This window comes from Ostrea edulis, chromosome 9 (genome assembly GCF_947568905.1).
Source record: "Ostrea edulis chromosome 9, xbOstEdul1.1, whole genome shotgun sequence".
Lineage (NCBI taxonomy): Eukaryota > Metazoa > Mollusca > Bivalvia > Ostreida > Ostreidae > Ostrea > Ostrea edulis.
In genome coordinates this window covers 2,411,873-2,436,683 of record NC_079172.1, presented here as the reverse complement: position 1 = coordinate 2,436,683, position 24,811 = coordinate 2,411,873, and the positions used below count along the sequence as shown (strand labels likewise).

Genomic DNA, 24,811 nt, shown 5'->3' with positions numbered 1-24,811 from the left:
GTAATGACGTTATATATTTCCTTAGTTGGTGTAGTGATGTTACATATTTCCTTAGTCAATGTAATGACGTCACATATTCCCTTAGTTACTGTAATTACAAGATGTAATAACGCTTTTCCCCTACATCCGCATACCCTTGTTGGTCTACAGAATTAATAAGAGTGTTATCAATGTGAACAATATAAACTTACACGCATGCACGAACGTTTTAAGTTTAATTTCAAATCCTTAATTGTGTGTGTGTTGTGTGAAAAAAAAACCTCAAATGTTTAGGCACTCTTAGTCGTTTTTTAATGGAAATAAATATCACTCCTTTAACATGATATGCACAACTTAAAGGAAAATTAGCTTTTCACTGTTTTAGTTAAACAAAGTAAAACATGAAATATATCGTGTAAAATACGCATTGGTATTTCATATTCACCCCCTGTTTGAGTCTGATAATTGATGAAGAATCTCATCTCATGTACATAATGCGTGGCGAATATTCTGACCAAACGTTAATCTTTATTTTGTTATTTGCGATATGTGGAAATAATGTAATATATTACTAATGTCTTATATACACCTTCTATCAAAATTGATCCAGCAATCACGCTGATATTAAAGTCATTATTGGGCCATGAACTGTTCCAATAGAATATAATTATCTCGCACGTATTTAATGATAAATATCACTACAGTATGTTAATTTCTCGTTAACTGTGTAAGTGCGAATGGCAGAGGGTCACTAGCTTTGTAAAATTCGGCTTACATCGTTGACCTTATTCATTAAATGAGATCCCATCTTTTGTTCTAGGAAATTCCATTGAAAACAATTACCTCTAGAGTATGTTCCGAACATTTTCATAGTTTAACTTAAGAATAAATACCCTTTAAATTAATGAAAGGATTTTAAAATGGTGGTATACGTGTCCTGTTTTACGTCCCATTCAAATTATGACAATCATTTAGAGAAATGTTTTCTATGGCATTCTAATAATTGTAGCTTGGAAATGTGGGTTAGAATTTGTCATTCAGTACATCATGCTTGTCGTAAGAGGTGGCTAAATGGGGCGGTCCTTCGGATGACATAGTATAAATCGAGGTGCCGTGTTACAGCAGGTGTGGCACGATAAAGATCACTCCTTTCTCAAAGGCCACAAGTGCCGAGCATGGACTTAAATGTTGTAGCGTTTTACTTGCAATGATGGAGTCTCCATATCAGTGAGCAATTCTCGAACATCCCGTTCAACCATATACATTTTCAATAGAATTATGAGTTTTGAAAAACGGAAATGACACCTTAAATTCAAGTAAAACCAATAAATACATGCACCCCATTACTGATATTCATATTGGTGCCGTGTTTCTTATAGGAAATATAGTCTTAAAAATGTTTTTTTTAGAATATTGTGTGTCCAAAAATATTTCTGAATACTATTATCATAGTGTCTTTTCTGATCAGTTTAATGGTGAGTATCGTCTTTTCCTGATACGTTTTCCGATTATTGTCTTTATTTTTGACTTGTATAAATCAATGAGCATCAAATTTACACTAAACCTCAGTAGATGAAAATTCATCGAATAATCTCAGTAATCTAGTAAACTCATCTCATTTGTGACGTAGTTTATTTACTTAGAATATTGATAAACAACGCGTCTGATCGGAGGGGAGACAACCGATGTAGCCGGCATAAACAGATATGACATCAGTCACGGACGGTATCAAGAACAACTGGCATCGTTGAGTACCGATTTTGAATTGAAATGAAAGATCACAAGTCTGAACCATCCCATCGTTAGATTCCCCATACATCGCCTACTCGTAAGACATTCGTGGAGATCCTAATCCATTTTCACATCAAATTTACAAAACAACCAACAATCTATAGATAATTACTTTACTAGTGACTTTTTCCATATCATAATTATTTTCATAATAATAGTGAATTAAGCTTTCAGGTGCAAGGTGAAGATAACGAGCAGGGATCAATCTCATAACTCCTATAAGCAATACAAAATAGATAGTTGGACAATCACGGAACCCTGGATACACCAGAGGTGGGATCAGGTGCCTAGGAAGAGTAAGTATCCCCTGTTGACCGGTCATACCCGCCGTGGTCTGATTTATCTCCTGGACTGAGGTGATTCAATGATGGTAGACAATGAATATGTTCTGAACAAACTATTATAGTTAATTCCTACGAGGTCAACAGTCAGAGGAAGAAGCAGTAAAGGATCAGGCAGTAGCAAAATGAAGGATAATATAAAGAGTATATCCTTAGAGTCAAGGAGTACCATCTGTTTGATAGTGTCATTCCCTTGAGTATGGTAGGACGGGTAAATCGATTATGGATGGTGACAAATATGCTGACTTCATACAAAGCTTCTGTCGTCAAGGAATGAAAGTACAACCAGCGATAGTAAACTAGGATTACTAAATTTCAGATTTAAAACTAAAGTTAGTAGATTTCAGATTTAAAACTAGAGCTAATGATGAAAATATACTCAATTTCAGAGTAAAACAAGTATCGATAGAATCCAGATTTAGAACCAGGCCTGTGAAAGAAGGATAGGTGTTTTTATGCGTGAAAACCAGAGCTAACAAAGTTCTTATTTACAGTGAATTTAAGACTGTAATGAAGGGGTATTAAATTTCATATTTCAATAAAGGGCAAGTAAATATTAGATTCAAATCCAGAGATACTTCTTTTCAGGCTCAAAATACGAAATCCTGGATGGAAACACAAAGTATCAAATTTTAAAACCACGACTAGAATAAATTCAGTAAAACAATTGCTCATCAATTTCAGATTTAAAACCACGGTTAGTAAGATTGCAGGTGTAAAACTAGGACAAATATATTTCATATTTTAAACCAATGCTAATAAATTTTAAATTTGAAAACCTTATCTGGTAAATTACAAACGCGTAATAAGATATGGGTCCCCTGTTGACCCGTTACACTGATGAAGAATCTGAAATTATCCCGTTAGTCATGCAATATAATTGGAAGTTTACCGTTGAGATATATTCAATGAATGTTTAAATATAACATATTAGGAGTTATGAGATTGATCACTGTTCGTTATCTTCACCTTGCATATGAGAGACTCTCTTGTGTTAAGATCTATTCAATAAATGTTTAAATATAACATAGATATGAGAGACTCTCTTGTGTCTTATCTGGAGTTTACTGGAATTTATTGAACCAACAAATGAATGAAAATGAAGATTGTTAATAAAACGTATCGCTGTTTGTTATCTTCACCTTCCATCTTGAGTTGGAGGTCATAGCAAAAGATTCTATTCTCCTAGTGTAAAAGCTTTTGAATAAAGTCTGCCTCATAACAATATAAGGATGATGTTAGGTAATAAAGGAACACAATTCGTGATCAGAGGAATTCAAACAGACATATAGCAGACAGGGGATGCTTACTCTTCCAAGACACCTGATCCCACCTCTTGTATATCCAGGGGTCCGTGTTTGTCCAAGTCTTTATTTTGTATTGTTTATAGGAGTTGTGTGATTGGTCACTATCCTTTATCTTCACCTTTCACCTTTCTCGTAGATAGTTAATGTAGGTCCAAAGCACCTTTTTATAATAATTTCAGAGCAGTTGTGCGTATAATCAGATTGGCGTTTAGCATAAATGAAGCGAATGTAACGAACAGTTAGAATTGGTACTGCACTCGTCACAAATTGGGTCATTCTTAACATATTGAATTGAGTACGGATTATCCCCCTCACTTGATCAAGCTATACAGTTCATGCTGGATATGGCTGATCAACAGATGATGTTTTCTCCTTAAGGTACCTGATACCACGAATTATATATCAAGGCGTCTTTGTTTGTCCCACTCGGACTTGGGTCAACTGTATGAACGGTGAAGATAAAGAGCGGTGATAAATCTCATGACTTCTATTAGAAATACAAATAGAGAGTTGTGTAAACACGGACCCCTGAACACACCAGAGGTGCGAACAGACAAACACGGACCCCTGGATACACAAGAGGTGGGATCAGATGCCTAGGAGGAGTGAGGATCCCCTGCTGACTGGTCACACCCGCCGTGAACGCGATATGTTGAATTAAATTTACCTCCAAATTAGATTTGAATGAATCACTCTTTAAGAATAAAAGAAATCGGAACAATTCAGAAATGATATTTGAAAAGTTGTTAGGCATTCGGATTTATAATATCGATCACTCCTCGTTATATACATTTGTAAATTTCATTTCTTACACTATATTGCTTATATGAAAAAAGACTTTACTTTGTCTTTAATCCTTGTGAAAGCTAAAAGAACTACATGAATGGTATTAATCGTTAACGATGATTGAAAATTATTAATTATCATAATTTTGAACATTTTTTTCCAGTATGCCTAATGTTACTGTAAAATCATTATACTAATAATAGTTTTTTGCTGCACGTCATGACGATGTGATCTTGTAAAATGATTATTATAATGCAAGTTTTACAGTAAAAGTTTTGTTTGTGTTGATTGATTAATGCTAGTTTCACCGCGATACCTGTGTTCATGTTAATGCTAGCTTTCCCAAAATGCAGATTTGTCTCTGATTTAGTTATGCCACTGATTTTACATTTAACCTATATTGATTTCCTATCTACATTTTATTTACATTCATTTCTGATTCGTATTCATTAATTGAAATAATACGTAGAAAATAGAATAATGCAAGGTGAAGATAACGAACAGTGATCAATCTCATAACTCATAATAATGCAATTCAATGCTTGCGGAAACTTAGAATACATGACCAACGATTACACTGAGGTTGAAAGGTTTTATTACAAAATCCATCCATCCATCAATTTCTTCATAGTCGTACTGGCCACGCCCCTCCTGCGCCTGTCGGGGGTAAGGGTGTTGACGTCAATAATGCAGCTTTGATCATCAAATTCGGGATATAAGAAGGTAATGAAATCATTCCCAAAGTCCTCCACGACTGTTTTCAGGTTGGTATATTCAGTTTCACCACATTTGTATTTGGCGACTCGTAAACGCTGCCGAATTTTTTCCTTGGTCACCCTTCGATAAAATCAACGTATCACTGAACACTTGTCTGAACAAAATTAACATATCAGTGAACACGCGTCTGAAGCAACATCAGTAATACTAAGGGCAGGAAGTCGGGATCAAATACTTTTAAGTGTTTTGAATCTCCGCCAGAATTGGCTGGTATTTTATTTCGAATTTCATCTAGTAGACTGACTAAGCATTTTGAACTAAATATATCTCAATGCATGCAGCTTTTTCAATTTCTGAAACAAAACAGTATTTTATACAAATTCAACATCTTAACTCGAGTCCCGTGGAGATCCGCGTTAGAGTAGGTCCTCAGTACACTTGCTTGTCATAAGAAGTATGGTGTCATCTCCTTTGTCATAAAGTTCACAACAGTAAAGCGGAAGTCAGCGTGTACATCATAAAGTTGTGTACATAATTAATTTCACAGTCGATTACTTACTTGCAACGATTCCCACCCTCCTCGTCTTCAACTGGGCGCTTGTATTCGTCATAGAAATCTTTATCATTCAAGCAGTGAATAAGAGTGTTCATGGCTGAAATAAAGCATTGGCAAGGGTAACGATTTCACTATGATATACAACTAGCTTCTGTGAAAACAAGAGCTCTGAATGATACTTCTCACCTTTTCCCGCCGCTGTTTCAATATTGCAAAAATGTTAAACATTTTATCAGTTGCCTTCTATTTCTGACGTAATATTTTGTTTGTGTTTATTGTCAAAGACATTGTATTGAAATGAAGAAATTTTCAGCCTGGGATAAAAGGTGGAGATAACGAATCAATTTGGTATCATAATTATTTTACCGTCTGCGTTTCGACACAATTTGATGGACATGATCTTCGATCCCTCCACTGCTTTCCTCGAAAAACCTGGCCCGCATGATGTCGATTTAATTTTTTCATAACAACCACTGAATGTGGCGAAATATCTGATAAGCAAAAAGACGTATTGGTGATTATCCATCAAAATGAAAATTCATATACAAGTGAAAATAACAAAACCTAACTAGATGCTGTCATGAGACAGTAATACCCGCACGTAAGTGTTTGCCTTTAAATGTACTCTCTGTCCAAATGGCGGATCCAGAGGGGAATCCGGGGATTGGCACCCCCCCTTTCTTTGGGACATCTTTGTATTGTTTTTGTTTTTTTGTTTTTTGTTTTTTTAAATATGATACTGCTAATATTTGTAGGCAATTATTTTTAATGTACAAGTTGAATAAAATATTAACTAGCACTGGGTGATACACGTATATTTATTTTTATCGATTCATTTTTTTCCTTCTTTTTTTGGATTCCTGGACCCCCCCCCCCCTTTTTTTTTATATCGCTGAATCCTATAATGTTTAACTAGTAAAGAAGCCACATTGTGATTTGGCTAGGTCATTGCATTCTCAGTTCCAAAAGGGGATGAAGAAGTTGACTCAGTAATTTGACAACTAGGCCTAACGCTATTAAAACAAAGGTAGTACTCTACATCGTCATAATGGCTGACTTCCTTTAAAAACATGGATGAAAAAATCGATATCAGCAATATTTGTCTTTTGCTTTTCAATTTAAATACCTAGCCGAGTAGCTCAGTGGGTTTGAATAGCGACTGCTGAACTGTAGGTCGCAGGTTCGAGTCCAGTAGGGGTTTTAAATTTTTTTCAGATTACCTTCTACTAAAACTGTATTTTTTTTACTAAATAAAGTAAATTTTAAAATTTTCAACTTCAAAATATTGTTGTACATATCCTCCACTTTTCATCTACATCAAATTTCTCTGGTGTAGCATACCTCCTTAAAGCCAAACCTCGATATACCAAATCTTCAAAACATGACTGAATTCATCGTTTAAACTTACATTTTCACTACATACCGTTTCGACTGCCAACCAGAGAGAGAGAGAGAGAGAGAGAGAGAGAGAGAGAGAGGAGTCAATAACTCGAACTTCTTTCCCATTTCAAAAGAAAGAAATTGCGTTGTCAATAAAACCGACGGGGCTCATATTACTTCGAATTGGGATGGTTTTAAAGGGCAAGTGACTGTAATCGCAAATGAAAGTTCCTAGCAGAAACAACACATAAGACATGGGCGGATCCAGAAGGGGGGGGGGGTCCAGGGCGTCTGGACCCCCCCCCCCTTTGGAGAACAAAAAAGTTTAAGAAATATTCAATTTTAACGAGACTTTGAGTCCAAATGATACGAACGGTAGATACTTACATGTATATGTACTACTAATTGCTTCATTCAAATTTATCAACACTATTATAATTATCATTCAACTCTAGGATAAATAAGACAACACACCGATAATATATTTACGATATTTTCGTCAGATGCAAGTATCGCTTTTAAAAAGAATTCTTAAAAAGTACATTTGTATATATGTAACATAAAAAAAATTGTTTAAGAAGTAGACAATTTGAAAGTGAAAAGGAAGTGCCAGAAAATGTTCAGAATGCAGGACAGAGTGCAGGAGTTGCACCATTTACCCTACAGCTTCTGGGGGCCTAGGCCGCCCCCAGCCTACTGGGAGTAACCCCCCCCCTCTCTCTCTCTCTCTCTCTCTCTCTCTCTCTCTCTCATTTCTTTGCGATATCAGAAATAGATAGCGGATAGACGTTGTGAAAAGTATCTAAACGATCAAGTGCTGGACCCCCCTCCCCCCCCCCCTCCCACTTCAAAAATTCCTACATCCGCTTCTGCACAAGATATACTTCACAAGAGATAGAATCCGGCAGTAACTCGAAAATCCAGGTTTTCTGCAACTCGTCGTAGTTACTTCAGTGTGTAATTTTTACGACAAGTTTAATTTTTAGTGAATTACATTCTCAAACAAATGTGATAAAAGTTGATGATCAGACATCGTCATATTCCACTTTTCCCCTCTCTAAATATAACTATGATCATTTGACCCAGCTGACGTTTTTGTGAGCAAAATATTTACGAAGGTAATGTGACCAGGGTTAAATATTAGATGATATAAAGAGAAGAAATAATGGAGTTTCAATGATATCAATGATGTTTATTTGTGTTTGAATGCATGATGGTGATCATTGTACATTGATAAAGTTGCTTTTTATAGGATCCGAAACAGTGACATGTGAGAAAGTTGGTTGGCGGGGATTTCTACTTTCACTTTTGAGGATGCAGTAAACGGACGACAGGAGGGGAAGCTGCGCATTTCCTCGTTGGATGATTTGTGTACATGTGTGGACGTGGATGTCATTTCAGTGAGTTCACTTGGATTTGAGAGGCTGAGCAAAGGCACAAAGAAATTGTTTCCTGAGTATAGAGTCTGAAACGAGGATATTGCATCATTCCTGATCAGGCAAGTCTGGCTTGTTCATTTATTTATTTATCATTTCTTTTTCTTTCTTTTTTTGAATTATTTTTTATTCATTTATTGGTTTACAATATTACAGAAGGTGAAATGTACATGTTTAACTATTTCTGTGTATCATGTATGTGTATTTGTTTTAATTTTTAATTTTCTTGGGGGGGGGGGGGGGGGGGGGCTGTTATCAGTTTGTGTAGAGTGTCAGTTTTGTGTATTACTTAAAGATCAGTACCAGTGTCCTACTGTTGAACATTGGGCAGATATGTAAATTGGCACTTGGTTGGTTTATGCAGTCCTCCCTGACATTGACAGGGCTTTCCCATGGAGACTGTTTTCCAAGTTATGCGTAGAGTGTCAGTCATCTATCTGTGTCTCGCAAGTACTTGGTGCAGACAGCTATCATGCTGAATCCCGTGAAGGAAGGGGATATAGACTTCCTTTGGAATGACGTACATACTCAATGTTGCGTCGCTTGTGGAGACCCACATCTTGAAGAGTGACCTTGACTTTTGACCTTGACCCCATTTTTAAAGGTCAACCACCTAAGACTTTGTGGAGGAGAAAGTGATCTTGACCTTTGACCTTGACCCACTTTCAAGGTCATTCAAGGTCAACAATCCTAGAATATCATGTGACTACTCCTAAAGATGTAGATGGAGTTAAAGTGACAAACTTTGTGAAAGAAAACGTCATTTTTCAGCCCCTATTTGCCCCCTAGGGCCAATATGAAAATTCCAAAACCTTATTGCACATCTACAGGACATTACTATTCAGCTCCCTAAATATCATGTGACTATTCCTAAAGATGTAGATGGAGTTTAAGTGACAAGCTTTGTGATAGAAAACGTCATTTTCGGCCCTTATTTGCCCCCTGGGGCCAATATGAAAATTCCAAAACCTTATTGCACATCTACAGGACATTGCTATTCAGCTCCTAGAATATCATGTGACTGCTCCTACAGATGTAGATGGAGTTTAAGTGACAAGCTTTATGTTAGAAAATGTCATTTTTCAGCCCCTATTTGCCCCCTGGGGCCAATATGAACATTCTGAAACCTTATTGCACATCTACAGGACTTTGCTATTCAGCTCCTAGAATATCATTTGGATTGCGCTGTAAATGTGGACACAGTTTTAGTGACAACAACCGGGACAGACGGACGGACGGACGGACGGACCGGGATAAAAACAATAAACCCGAACTTTCTTTAGAAAGTGCGGGTATAATGATAGTTTGATAACAATTTGTTCATTTTATCCATGCACAGTAAACCGGATTTAATTTGGGAACAAATCCAACACTTACCTTTGGTGTAGATAAAGATTAATTGTGTTGCAACTCATTTTTGCTCTTTAAAACGAAGTTAAATGTTGAATTATAGGAATGTATCACTTACTCACATGCCCTTGTGAAGAAATCAGGCGGGAAATACAAACTCCCATCAGATTTGGTGACCGGTTTTACATCCCCCTCATTCACATTCTTCATACAAGTCCTGAACCTTCTAGAACAGTATCCTTCCACTGCAATTAAACAAATGTTTCCAGCGTACAATTTCCTAAAATGTTGTTTTTTGATAACAAAAAAGGTTGGTGGGCTGTATATTACTTAACGTCCTGCTCGAGAACTGTTCACTGATATAGATGTAGATAAGCCACCAATGCCGGTGAAGGACTGCATAATTTAGATTTATGATCAGCACTCACGGTCTCTAAGCAGGGTTAGTAAAGGTGAGCATTGTATAGGTAAAGCGGAACAGTGTCACCCTGCAGAGACAAGGGGGGGGGGGGTATATAGTGAAAGAAGTATACAAGTAACACTTCATCAATCATAAACAATATACATATGGATATCCATATACTAGTAACGGATATCCACAGAGAGAGAGAGAGAGAGAGAGAGAGAGAGAGAGAGAGAGAGAGAGAGAGAGGGGGGGGCAGGGTTTGACATTTACTTTTTTGAGCACTAGACCAGTCGGGCTACTTCAAATGATTTTTACTAGACCTGACCTGACACCCACTAGCCCTGACCAACTTTCCAGGAAAAAACCCTGGTGGTTTCTCCATATTTAAATACTTAATTCAAATGACAAACGTTAAGTTTGAACTAAAACGTACTTAATTTTCTCAAAAACATCTTTAGTCTTGCCATTCAATTTGATGCTTTTATTTTCAAACGCATTTTCTGTTGTTGTTTTTTTTTAAATTCTACCCGGCACAGAAATTCTTTAGTCCATTTCTTAAAATAAAGTGACCTCAACCGCTTTTTTTTTTTTTTTTTTTATTTCATAAGCCCTGCTTTGTTTCTTCCCAACCTATTCATTTTTTTTTCTGAATCTCTCGGGACATTTTTTCTTGAGAAGTCGTATTTGAAAAAAGAGACATTCCCGCACATGTGTCAAAACCGAAAAATGGCTGTTTACGACATGTAATTTGATAGACACTTTCTTATATTCAATTAAAATAAACTGTTTTTTCAAATGAAAATAAATTCAGTTTATATCTATGTATCCGAAACATAACTTTACACACGTTAACACCGAGTAAATGTCGTAAAACATCACTTCCGACAGCGACTATCAGTTATTGTTTTTAGTTAAGAATAAAATATCTTATGGTTTAACATAAAGTTTCTTGTTTATTTTTTCAACACGACCAGTCGGACTAGTAAATCGACATTTTGCCCGACCGGACCTATCATTTAGTAGACTCGGTCGGTCGGACGTGCCTTAGTGTCAAACCCTGGGGGGGGGGGGGGGGGGGGGGGACGCGCTTACGCTTCACTACAGGTTGGGGGAATCAAATGCTAGACAAATAAATATCGACACAAGGTTTTATAAAACAAATGTCATATATAGTGAGCGCACGGTATTCACTCACCGTGCCTTTCCGTTACCATCGTCTCATAATCTCGCCTGACAAAACGTGCGGTGGTACATCTACATAAAGTAGCTGTGATGATCACAAACCCTAAAGCTGATACAGGAGTCATGTCTCTGATAGTATGGTAGTATGGTGTAAACATGTGTCGCATCTATTGTCTTATATACACCTGCTTCCCAAAATTATCTCGACAATTACGGTTGTTAGTAAAGTCATTATTCTGTATTTAACACAGCCATAACATTCTCGAATTGCAGAAAATTATCTCTCGTTTGTTTATTGACAGACTTTACTCCAGTGTGAATGAATTGTTGATGAAGTTTAATTATTAACAACTGGTATCTTTATACTATAATATAAAGTAATGGAATGTCAAATGAACAATTTATATGTTTATATGGTGAGTGAAGAGTTCAGACACTAGTAGTCCTATTTAATTTATTGGCCTCAATTGCGAATTCAACGAACTTAATCTCAAACCGTCCTGACTGAGAGTAATCCTGTGTCATCTCTAATCATTGTGCATCAATAGAATGAACGTGTTGTAAATACATCTGGCACAATTGATATAAGACTGCTAATCTACTGAAGACATTTTTTTTTTCAAATTGATCTTATCCATGAAATATTGATATTCAAAATTCAGCGAAATTCAAATTGAGATTTAAAATTCGGTTCAGAATGACAAAGAATATCCGTGTGATTTTAACAAGGCAAAGGCATATATTGTTACTATTTCACTTAAATATAGTTCTCTGTTTAAGACCACGGAGTCTGAATTGTGCATGGATAGATCTGTACATTTTAGTTTGTCACATTCTAATCTATGCATAACTTTTCATAGTTTATTTCTTTTTCTCGATTCACATTGGAGCTAATCGAACACACCTTTACCCTGTTCTGGACCTCCTTTAAAACTGTAAACACCCTTTATCAAACCTCAGTGTAATGGAGCATTAAACCACCAGCCTGGGGGCAGTCCAGCGAGAAGGACGCATTCACCTTCTCAGTAATTTCCAAGCTATCAAGCACATATTACCAGTAACATACCAGTATTCAGAAACAACTTAAAGCCACTTTTATCTAAATATTGCTTTTGTTCTGTTTTTCTATTGTGAGTTTTATTTTGATAGTGTAAAAAGTATTTTCTTTGTTGAAAAGGTCCTAGAGCTTCTAATCGTCATTAGTCATACTTTGTGCTGTTATCTGCAACGCAATGCGTATATGTTTTAGGGTTCTAAAATCCCGAGTATATTACGATACCAAATTATACGTCGGGTTCGTATTCTCTATATAAAAGATTAAACTGACAAGATTTGTTTTTGAATATTAAGGAAATTGCCAAAATTATAGATAGATTAATGAACAATATCGCATGTTTCATGCGGCTGATTCCATTATACCATTTCTATTTTAATTAATTTGTTAATGCGATGCAGGTGTGAACTGCGTGTATATGAATTTTGATAGCTGCAAAAATGTAGTTATCTAACCACATACTGGGACAGATCAGAGAGCTACAGATCCACCCCTTGTAAAAACCTTAGATTTACGGCGAACAAAAACATGTACACGTTTGAGGCCTTGCATCGCTCTATTCTTGCATTATCTTCTCATAGATTCAATGTAAAAACGATCGTAACATATTTTCCTGCTATATTCGTGTCCAAACATACCTTCAAACAATCAGTGAAAAACAAAATACAGTCTTGCCCTGTCAAGAAAATTCACCAAAACACTAAATATGGTATTTGAGAATGTGTAATTAAAAACGGCAACTATTGGGTTTTTTACTCTCAATAGAAACTGTAATATATTCAACGGAAAACCCTATATGAAATTGACGGCGTCGCCACTTTGACATTAGTTTTGACGTAAATATACAAGGGTTTCTCCCAAACAGTTGTATAGTCAAGCGATATTTTCAAACGTCTGATAACGTAGAAAAATCAAATGTGTAGCACATATATAGAAGTTGAAACTTTCAATATCATATCATTATTTCTCTTACCAGTGGCGTGCCTTCTCGTTTAAAATATCATATGGGTCACAGTGCAGTTGACGAATATAGAGGATTCTGATCTCGCTCTCTCACAATTTTGATTATGCCATTCATAGTAAAATAAAGGCATGAAGGAATGAAAAATTCCGACTCCGACGTTGATAAATATCATGCATTAAAGAAATATGCATGAAAGTATGAATTGACTGATATTAACTTATTTATAAGTCACAAGTAAAATTTGATAATCTTACAAGCGATCTTATACCATAATAAACACATAAATCAAAGAAATACAAAATTCCGGAAAAGTTTAAACAAAAGAATTTTTTTAAAAATTCAACTTGTCCCCAGCTCTTGACCGGGACGATATTTGCAGAATATATTTATTTAGATATCAAAAGTATTAATGTGAAAATTTAACCGCGGTCAACGACTTGGAAGGCATTACATTTTTCTGCATTTTGTGATTAACAGACGTAAAAATACCATTTTGGGGACTCCTTGTGGTGGTTTTAAACACTATATATCACATATGCGCGCACGTGCACTGAATATCTCATATGTTTTGGTCTTAAGGTGTACTATAATGATACTTCATACAAATGAAATCCTTCCATCTGCACGTTTAAGTTTTTGGACATAACAGGGCTTATATATGTCCAAACCGTATCTTGTTTTTTTTCCATATAACCCTACCGCTTCAAATGATTACGTTTGATGACGGAGCCATGCTAGGTAGCCCGTCATATTCGAACCATGTTCCTATTGGTATCTATTCAGAATTTCCGTTACAGATTATATGTTTGTTTTTCACTTATTTAAACACTGATAATTGATATAAATAAAACCTGTAGTTTTTGTCAAGGTAAAATAAGCTCTTGATTATAGAAAATGTTACAAAAGACACGACTGATACCCTACGCTCTGGTAGCAATTATAGGCAACGCGTCAGACTATTGAAAGCCGCGTAGACGTGAGTTCACTTACATGAACAATTATTATTTAACCAAACCGGGATGATTTATCATCTAAAATGGTTAACTAGAAATGATTGTGAGGACATTACCTCATATTTAGACGATATTATGTAAGTGACTGACTATCTAACTTCAACATGGCTAAGTCAACAAACAAAATCATTAAAACTGAGTTTGTGGGTCGTATGAGACTTTAATGTAGGCATGTTTGGACACACGTACATGTATGATCGAAAACTATGTTTGGGATTTTTTTTTTAATTGATTATATGGCAATGCAAGAACATAGCGATATACGGCCTCAACCATGTGTGTGTTTATGTGCGCCGTAAATTGAGAGTTTTTACAAGGGGTGAATCTGTAGCTCTGTGATCCGCCTCAATATTATTTCAGAGAGCTACAGTTCTGCAGCTTGAATCTTAATGAATATATTACGTCTTTTTTTAATTACTGGAGTAACAAAAGGCATGAGAGCAGAATGTCAATATAAGAAATAAATGTCATGTTTGAAAATACATGAGGGTGTAAATTACAACGCCCCAGGCAGCATGTTAAAGCGCTTCATGAAGTTCATGTGTGCTGGCGTAGAGTACCGTATTCATTCCAGTATGTTAACGTTAATCATAAAGTGTCGTATTCATTCCAGCATCTTAACGTTAATCATAAAATGTCGTATTCATTCCAGTATGTTAACGTTAATCATAAAATGTCGTATTCACTCCAGTATGTTAACGTTAATCATAAAGTGCTGCAGTTCATGCTCCCATGTGTTTCAAAAACCGAAAATGTTTCTTCATGTTGAGTAGTGAATGCCCTCACGTGTTTCAAAAAACAAAAATTCTTTCTGAAATACAATAAGTCTGATATCAGTCATATATCTTTTCAGGTGGAATAGTGAATGCAGGTAAAAGTTATGATAAAATGACTTATATTCTGGGCATTACTAAATGTCAGAGCCTTTCATACATTATTCATTTATTCAACGCGGCTATTTCAACAAGCAAAGTTTGATATCAAGGTGAAGATAACGAACAGTGATCAATCTCATAACTCCTATAAGCAATACAAAATAGATAAGATTCCCCCTTTTAATATATAGTAGTAATTTAAGGAACCATTTAAATGAATTTCAGGACCAACGTTTACCCACCCCCCCCCTCCTCCATGACTTAGGATCAACGTTTACCCCCTCCTCCTCCACGACTTAGGATCAACCTTTACCACCTCCTCCTCCACGACTTAGGATCAACCTTTACCCCCCTCCTCCTCCACGACTTAGGATCAACCTTTACCCCCCCTCCTCCACGACTTAGGATCAACCTTTACCCCCCCCCCCTCCTCCACGACTTAGGATCAACCTTTACCCCTCCTCCTCCACGACTTAGGATCAACCTTTATCCCCCCCTCCTCCTCCACGACTTAGGATCAACCTTTACTCCCTCCTCCTCCTCCACGACTTAGGATCAACCTTTACCCCCCTCCTCCACGACTTAGGATCAACCTTTACCCCCTCATCCTCCTCCTCCTCCTCCACGACTTAGGATCAACCTTTACCCCCTCCTCCTCCACGACTTAGGATCAACCTTTACCCCTCCTCCACGACTTAGGATCAACCTTTACCCCCTCCTTCTCCTCCTCCACGACTTAGGATCAACCTTTACCCCCCCTCCTCCTCCACGACTTAGGATCAACCTTTACCCCCTCCTCCTCCACGACTTAGGATCAACCTTTACCCCCCCCTCCTCCACGACTTAGGATCAACCTTTCCCTTCCCCCCCTCCTCCACGACTTAGGATCAACCTTTACCCCCCCCTCCTCCACGACTTAGGATCAACCTTTATCCCCTCCTCCTCCACGACTTAGGATCAACCTTTACCCCCCCCTCTTCCACGACTTAGGATCAACCTTTACCCCCCCCCCCTCCTCCACGACTTAGGATCAACCTTTACCCCCCCCCCTCCTCCACGACTTAGGGTCTACCTTTACCCCCTCCTCCTCCACGACTTAGGATCAACCTTTAACCCCTCCTCCTCCTCCTCCTCAAGAATTTCAGGCAATTGTAAAGTCAATTTCAGCTTGCCTCACCGCTTTTTTTAAATCTATGTTACATACCCGATTACATTTTTATGCATGTGTATGATCTTTCAAAATATGCACACAGTTCCTATTCATTCACAGAAGGAAAATGAAAGTTTGAAAACCATAAATCATTTAGACATCCCCCAACATCAGCTCCAAAAAAAATAAAAATAAAACCCATGAGACATGAATTTCACAATTCAAAAAGAGGACATTACGGACATCGTAATCATGCATTTAATTTACCTCACATGACTGTGAAAGTAGAGGATAAATAATAAATTGTCATATACTTTTATCAAGTGGTCATATTGACCCTGCACTATGGCTTGGACGTTGTTTCATCAATAAGTGCAAATTTTCAACTAAGTCTTACGTCAGACTTCTATTAATGCTCATGGTCATACCTCACTGAATAGTTTTCATTCATAATTTCCTCTCATTCACTTACAGTATAAAATTTTTTAAAAAAATCGTATTGTTAAAAAAAAGTGGAGTAGCAACGCAGGGTGACCCCCCTCCCATTCACTCCGATTCACATGATATACATGTTCATGTAGATGTTTATATATATATATGTACGGATTATCCTGCACATCACTTATCACCGAAATTCGTCAAGTATCAAACTGTTACGAAGACCCTTTTTCTTTAATTTGGAAGAACTTTATTATTGATATTTTTAAAATCTTTCTCTCATTATGGTGATCAAATGTACCAAGATGCGAAATCCTGTAGCTTAAGTTTCGGTTTGTATCCTGCCCACAATGTACGGACAGACGGACGACACCATATCTTTGAAGGGCGTATAATAAATAGCTTTGTGTTGATAAAAGAATTTTGGTCTAAACGACACTTTCTATGTGCATCGATGACCTACAGAGTGTATCCTGTAGATGGAAATTCCTAAAGATGAGACCCGTCACGTTCGCAGAGTCATGACAAATTTACAATGCACGAAATCCTGGACAGAAATTCAAAAGCAAATGAAGGTCATCAATAGAATACATTTTATGGTACCTAATGTCTATGCATTTATGTTCATGAACTGCAGTAAGAGTTGTCTCTCTTTCTACGTAAAAATTACATGTCAACTGAATCTTTCAATCTTGATTGATTTAGGAAAACTTTTGCTCTGAACGCATAAACCTTATCTTCGCTGTCACGCATCTCAACGCATATAAGATTAAAAATCGTAAGGAAGATGATTATTGCGATGCAGCATTGTGTGAGGAATTTTATGGAATTCGTTACCAGATTTATAAGAAAATGTACAACTACCACATCTTTTAAATCAGCCTATCTAAAACAGTATTTTGATCCTCAATGACACTCGTGTGGTTATTGTCTCTTTTCATTTAGTTCTTATATGTATATAATTCCAATGTTATTTATTACAAGTGTTTTGATTGGACAAAAATAAAGCTGAACAAGAGTTTATACATCAATAAATCCGAAAACGCGATGTATTCATACACGCATGAAAACAAATAACATAGTCCGGGGAAACTATTCAATTTTTTGCAATTGTTAATGAAGTGAATGAATTGGAATTATAAGAATCAAACATTCTTTTTGAAGAATTTATCGATGTGTAAACTCCGGCCATTTTACTCACAAACTTAACATAAAAGTGCTTCGCACTTTTATTCAGTCTGTGAGTAAAATGTCTGGAGTTTACACATCGATAAATTCTTCAAAGAGAATGTTTAATCCTATAGTATATAAATTGTGATATGTCCATGCTTTGTGATATATTATGTTTTTGATATTTATATGTTATAAAAAGGACCACAATGTAAACTAGTTTATACAACTAATTGTGCAATCCTGTACAAATAAAGGATATCATTATTATTATATCATTATTATGTGTTATGTGTGTGTATGGGGGGGGGGGGGGGGGGGGGGGGGGGGTATGGATTGCGTACTTTACACAAGTATAATGTATGTTAAATAAGGTATGGATTTAAAACAAGGTTTGTATTCCAGTGCGAAGTTAACACAAAACAGCATTCTTATTTTGAGAGAGAGAGAGAGAGAGAGAGAGAGAGAGAGAGAGAGAGTGCATGGTGTCTCTAACTTGATCATGTTTCGGGTAACGTTTACCGAGACACTAGTCCAAAATCTCTGCACAAAGGTAGACAGGAAGTACATAAGCTTAAAAATCATTTAACGAAACTAATTAAATCAGTCACGCGTACATTAAGTCTAACAATTTGTTAAGGTACAAATGGAATGATTTGTAAAGTCAATGCAAGTCCTTTTTTTTTTTCTTTTTTGCAAATCAATTGATTAGTCTATTAAGTATTATAGAAGATTGAGTTTTGTTTAGATGTACGGGTTAAAAACAAGATCCGTGTTCACGTGCGAGGTTAATACAAAACTGCTAGTTCTGAGAGAGAGAGAGAGAGAGAGAGAGAGAGAGAGAGAGAGTACATCTCACATTTGGTCATGTTTCGGGCAGTGTTTACAAAGAGTCCCTAGTCTAAACAGGGTATTTCAAAACTCAAGCACACAGATAGACAGGAAGCATTATATATGCTTAAATACATTTACCGAGACAATTTAAATCAGCCACACGGACATTAAACAACATGTATAAATGAAATTATTTGCAAAATAAATCTGTATCACAGTTGTTGTTTTTTTTAAGAATTCATAAGTGAACTAAATATTATCGAAAATTTAATATTACTTAGATCTAAGTAATTTTTATTTCATTTCTAAAATTTCAAGATTCGGTTAAATGAAAAAAATATAAGACATGAATTTTCCATGCAAGTGTTCGCTTTCCTACAAATATAAGAGTGAGTAACAAAAATGTATCAAACTTAACACTCCCGTCTTCCCATGTGTCCGAGTTTTGAAATAAACGGGTTTTACAAGAAATTGTCTCTTGGAAGGGTATGGCTTCCTCGCAAACACAAACTGAGAGTGGCCTGGTCGGAAATGGCCCCCTCTCTCATTATCGTTTTATGACTAGTTAACATTAAGCACCGCTGAGACTCGCGTTAGATCCGCGTGATCGGCGGCGGTTGTATTTAGAGGGTATGGTGGTCACGTGATCGGCGGCGGTTGTATTTAAAGGGTATGGTGGCCGCCCGTTCGGACAGTATGTCTTTTACTCTGTCTGTGTGGTTTTTGTTCTCTTAATAAAGTTAAAACTCAGAGAATTTTAGGACATAGACGCGGTGTTGTAGCATAGAATTTCACTCAGAAAAAAACGGGCCCGGGACAGACATTGCCCCTGGAAAGATAGGTCTGGTATAGAATTTCCCTCAGAAAAAAACGGGCCCGGGACAGACATTGCCCCCGGAAAGATAGGTCTGGTATATAATTTTCCCATAGGAAGAATTAACCCGCGTTCAATCCCCCCTCCCACTAGGAAACACCATTAAAGTATAGAATTTTCCCCTGAATGACAGTACCCCCCCCCCCTTCTTACATTTTAGTTATGTATCCGTTTCCAGTTCTATTACTAGAATTATGTTGCTTATCTAGACCCAGGAATTTTTCTTATTATTTTTTTTTTTTAATTTTGAGCAGTGTCTTGTGTATCATAATCATCATCTTATGTTTTCTTTATATAAAAAAGAAAAGTATTGAAATCGTGTAATGGTATATCAAAATTCATTCAGACATCCCAAGTCTTTGTCGTTATTTACTAGTATCTAACATTTGAAATACTGAATTTGGAAAGAAATCAATCTTTTATTTTTTTAATTCAAAATTTCAAATTTGAATAAACGGGAAAATTGAATTACTTTAATTTATACAGTGCGTCTATTTCATTTTTTTTCTTCCAGATATTTTAATTGTATATCTTTTAGTCGACTTTTTACAAAAATCGTAATAATAAGTCTTTTGGGAAAGGCTGTTATATTTACTAAATGCAATTCAAAGTTTTCAGCGAGAAAACAAAACTTCGGCATCTTAAAAAATATTCGATTAGTTATTTTTATACGCCCGTCTTAAAGACCCAACTTTAAGTTAACGCCCCCAAATTTTACCTGTGTCGCGATCAATGATAAGCCGCTGGTCAATCAAACTTTTAACAATAGAGCTTAGGTTGATTGACGTTTGCAGAGACCGTGGTCTACAGCTACCCGAGAAAGATGTTTTGATAACAATCATGGCTAATGATGACCGGCAGTCTTCAGATCTCGAGGAAAGCCCCAGTATACCTGAGTTTTGATAGCATTGACTCGCACCTAGAATATTTTAATTCATAACGTCCCCAATACAATGCAATTTATCATCGTATTTTCTCTCTCCATCTTTATACATGTATTATAGATTAAACAATCAAAAATCAAACAATGATAAAAAAAAAAAAAAAAAAAAAAAAAAAAACAACAACAACCAAACAAACATATAAGTTATTGGAATATTTTCTATTAATGATTTATTGTGGATTTATATTTATAAAAACATGAACAATTCTTTATTGGCGCAGCACATCAACATGTATAATGCTTATATTGCCCATGCGTAAAACTGTTAAAAATGCTTCTGTTTGAGATACCACATGGATTATAAATTACACAATCAGAAATCAAACAATAGTAAAAAAAAAAAAAAAAAAAAAAGCATAAATAAGTTGTTGAGATATTTCTATTCATAATTTATCACGGCTTTATATTGAGAGAGAGAGAGAGAGAGAGAGAGAGAGAGAGAGAGAGAGAGTTACTGAGGTATTTCTATTTATAATTTATCACGGCTTTATATTTATATATATAGAGAGAGAGTTATTGAGATATTTCTATTTATAATTTATCACGGTTTTATATTTATAAAGATAAAGAGAGAGAGAGAGAGAGAGAGAGAGAGAGAGAGAGAGAGAGAGAGTTATTGAGCTATTTATAATTTATCACGGTTTTATATTTATAAAGAGAGAGAGAGAGAGAGAGAGAGAGAGAGAGAGAGAGAGAGAAATGTGTAAAACTGTAGCAATAAGATAGATGAAATAATATGGCATGGCAATAGTGTTGCATACGTATGACAATAATTACTCATTTAGTCAATGATTGAGAGTAAGGGAGAGAGAGAAAGGGGGGGGGGGTTAGACTAGCTATGTGTCAGCTTCTGTTTGGGATAACATTGTTACACAAACACTACGTCCACAGAAACCCTAAAGAGAGAGAGAGGAGGGGGTGTAGACTTCGTGTCAGCTTCTGTTTGGGATACCATCGTTACACAAACACTACAGCCACAGAAACCCTAGAGAGAGAGAGAGAGAGAGAGAGAGAGAGAGAGAGAGAGAGAGAGGAGGGGGGGGGGTACACTTCGTGTCAGCTTCTGTTTGGGATACCACCATTACGCAAACACTACAGCTACAGAAACCCTACAGACATATTGAGGGGTATCTTGATCATTCTTCATTTGGTTGTACATGTACACAGATCTACTTGGATTTATTCATTCTCTCGAAACATGGATATTTTACCTACTACACCCACGACACCGCGAACTCCCAGGACGTGCCCGGAAACGCCGGGTAATATTATATTTAGGAAATTATTTATATACGATATATAACAATTTAATTAGAAGTTTTAAAAAGCAAAGGTTTAGAAATGGGCTAAACCTGTCATTTGCAATACATAAATATGACCAAGTTTGAAGGTTTACGGGAAATAGAAATGCGGTATGCATGTAGGTGGAAATTTTAATTATTTTTTTTTTTTGTGCACAAATCAAGACACTAAGCATAATTTGTAATAACCTGAGAAATTTCCTGTGTATATCATAAAAATATACACAACAACCGATCTCTTGGCCAGGCAAATTCCAGGTAAATAACATTGACCATGGATAAGCTCCGCCCACATTCAGTGATCCGTGGAGCAACCGTACGGTGTTTTTTGGGGGGTCTTTAAGACGGGACGTATTATGGTATGGCGTTCATGTCCGTCCGTCTGTTAGCTTTTTCGTGTCCGACCCGTAACTTAAATACTACAAGGCCTAGAATCATCAAACTTTGTCTGTAGATACAACTTGGGTAGAAGGTGTGTCGCACATCAAAAACAGGTCACTGTGACTTTTCATTAAGAAGATATCCGTCTGTCCGTCCGTCTGTTAGCTTTTTCGTGTCCGACCCGTAACTTAAAGGACACATCTCGTGTTTTCAAAGTATACAGAATTATATGCATTTTGTCTTCCTTATGCTTATAGAAATTAATTGTAATAGTTCGTTCGCTGAAGTATTGCGATAATTAGCCACAATACGGACTTAAATCTAAGCCCCGATTTCAAAAAGCCTAGTTAATTAGATAGGTAGTCACGTGGTACAGTGACGTCATATGCGACCTTCGTCGATCAACTTGTTGTAAAAGTAGTGTTAGATATTTTTAAACTCGGGTTTTAGGGGCCTAATTTATTTACCATGGATAACATTTATTTCGATGTCGACAAATTCCCCGAGCCTTATATCTTTTAGCCACCAGTGCATACAAATAGCGACCCAAATGTAGCGAGAAAAGCGAGTATGAAATCTGCATAAATTTGCGAGTAAATAATGTTTACCTGGGATCACTGTCTAAACACAATTTGGTAATGCCATTTCTGTAAACAACTGTGATTAGCGTTGTTGCTTTTCTAAAATAAACAGTGTAATTATTAAAAAAAAATTTTGGAGAAGTTAGATAGGCCTAAATTATGATACGATTATGACAACTAGGCCTACTGTCACGGGTGCATTTCGAAAATAATAATAATAATAATGATCAAACTTATTGTGAAAATCACAATACTTTTAAATTATTTTACTAAAACAATTTTATTAGGCCTAATCATTATTTTTTGTTATCAACACGTTGTTACTTAGGAAGTGGGAGCGCGGCGTGCTGTTGTTGTAAACACGTATGCGTTCCTTAAAAAAAATGAAAGCATTATAATTCAATTCAAAGTCGGGAAATATTATATTTTATTATTTATAATTGAAAGTTCAATTATCTTTTATCTTAAAATATCTTTTTTAAAACTACCAGTTGGTAGACACTGCTAGCAAAGTTCTGCCTATATATTGTTACAAGGTGAAGGTCAGTTGGTGCGAGTGTGTATTGAATTCGAGAGCAGAACGGAAAGCATATGCCGTAGGCCTATATGTAACAGTGTGTAGCTTCGATAGAACCAGTTTCTCGCAGTTTATCTACGTCTTTGTCCAAGTGCTTGTTTGAAAAAGTACAGGGACAAATTCTACTGGGGGGTTTTATGGCAAAGTCGTTGTGCCGACAAAAAATATTCACGTCTTGTCCCTCATACCTTCCTTCGAAAATTGGAAAAAACACAGTCCAAATCCTCTCTACTGACAGTAAGTACACCCTTAAACGGCACAAAACACCCTAATGCAGTGTTATTTACAAGCTGTTAATGTGATAATTGTTTGTTTGTCAATTAAATCTAATCTGTTTATGAAATGGCTATCAACTGTTTTCAAATATTCTCGCTCGAGGTCACATATGACGTCACAGATATTGGCGCGTAAAATATCGAAGAAAATATGCATATCGCAAGATTTGAATTTCATCGCTTTCAAACTCGAAAACTACGCAAACTGTTTCATTTAAAACACATGTAAAGTAGTTTTAGGCATGAAATGAATTAATTTTGCTGAAAAAATTAAAAAGTTTAAAAACATGCGATGTGTCCTTTAAATACTACAAGGCCTAGAATAATCAAACTTTGTCTGTAGATACATCTTGGGTAGAAGGTGTGTCGCACATTGAAACCAGGTCACTGTGACTTTTCATTAAGGAGATATCCGTCTGTCCGTCCGTCTGTTAGCTTTTTCGTGTCCGACCCGTAACTTAAATACTACAAGGCCTAGAATAATCAAACTTTGTCTGTAGATACATCTTAGGTAGAAGGTGTGTCGCACATTAAAACCAGGTCACTGTGACTTTTCATTAAGAAGATATGGCCATATATGGTAAAAACTTGTCCGGCTCATAACTTGAAAACTATTAGACCTAGAATCACCAAAATTGGTCAACTAATGCATCTTAGGTAGAAGGTGTGTCGCATCCTACTTTAAGGTCACTGCGACATTTAATTAAGGTGATATAAAAAAAATGTTTTAATGGGTACAATCTATACTGTTAACAATATGTGACGGGCGTATCATGTGCCGTGGCGGTGCACTTTATTTTAATATCGTAATACATGTATTAATGAACGCATATCTATTTCATTAAACTATAAAAATTTAACAGCACATATTTGTTCCTTTTTTAAAACTCTTTTAATAACATGTACCTCTTCATAGCAATAATAACAAATTCCATTGATTGTTATGTACAATTGCATGGGTTTGCTTCATTCTATATTTATTCAAAAGCTTATGCACGAGAAGAAAAAATCTCTTGTTTTGACCTTCAACTCCACATTTAGATATATCAACGACGTTTTATCTATCAGCAATGGTCATTTTCATTCATATGACGATTCGATATATCCCAGTGAACTCGAAATAAAAGATACCACAGAGTCTTCCACATCT

General features: G+C 36.2%; 1 protein-coding gene and 1 long non-coding RNA gene across 2 annotated transcripts in view; both read right to left on the bottom strand.

Moving 5' to 3' along the window:
- Positions 1-24,811, bottom strand: part of LOC125657387 (uncharacterized) — a 199,676-nt gene that overhangs the window by 150,131 nt on the left and 24,734 nt on the right. The window lies entirely within an intron of this gene.
- On the bottom strand, positions 4,793-11,415 carry LOC125657457 (uncharacterized). Its single transcript, XM_056148242.1, has 5 exons — positions 11,245-11,415; positions 9,762-9,888; positions 5,844-5,968; positions 5,481-5,574; positions 4,793-5,041 (listed from the first exon to the last, which is right to left on the bottom strand). Exons 1-5 carry the CDS (start codon positions 11,396-11,398, stop codon positions 4,801-4,803), a joined length of 741 nt encoding a protein of 246 aa, XP_056004217.1. The 5' UTR covers positions 11,399-11,415; the 3' UTR covers positions 4,793-4,800.

Excerpts from the sequence above, each read along its gene's own strand:
- LOC125657457 (XM_056148242.1), bottom strand. The coding sequence starts at position 11,398 with ATGCGACACATGTTTACACCATACTACCATACTATCAGAGACATGACT. Across the intron at positions 9,889-11,244 it reads GATGGTAACGGAAAGGCACG|TGGAAGGATACTGTTCTAGA; the intron begins GTGAGTGAATAC and ends GTTTAATTGCAG. Across the intron at positions 5,575-5,843 it reads ATTGTGTCGAAACGCAGACG|CCATGAACACTCTTATTCAC; the intron begins GTAAAATAATTA and ends GCTTTATTTCAG.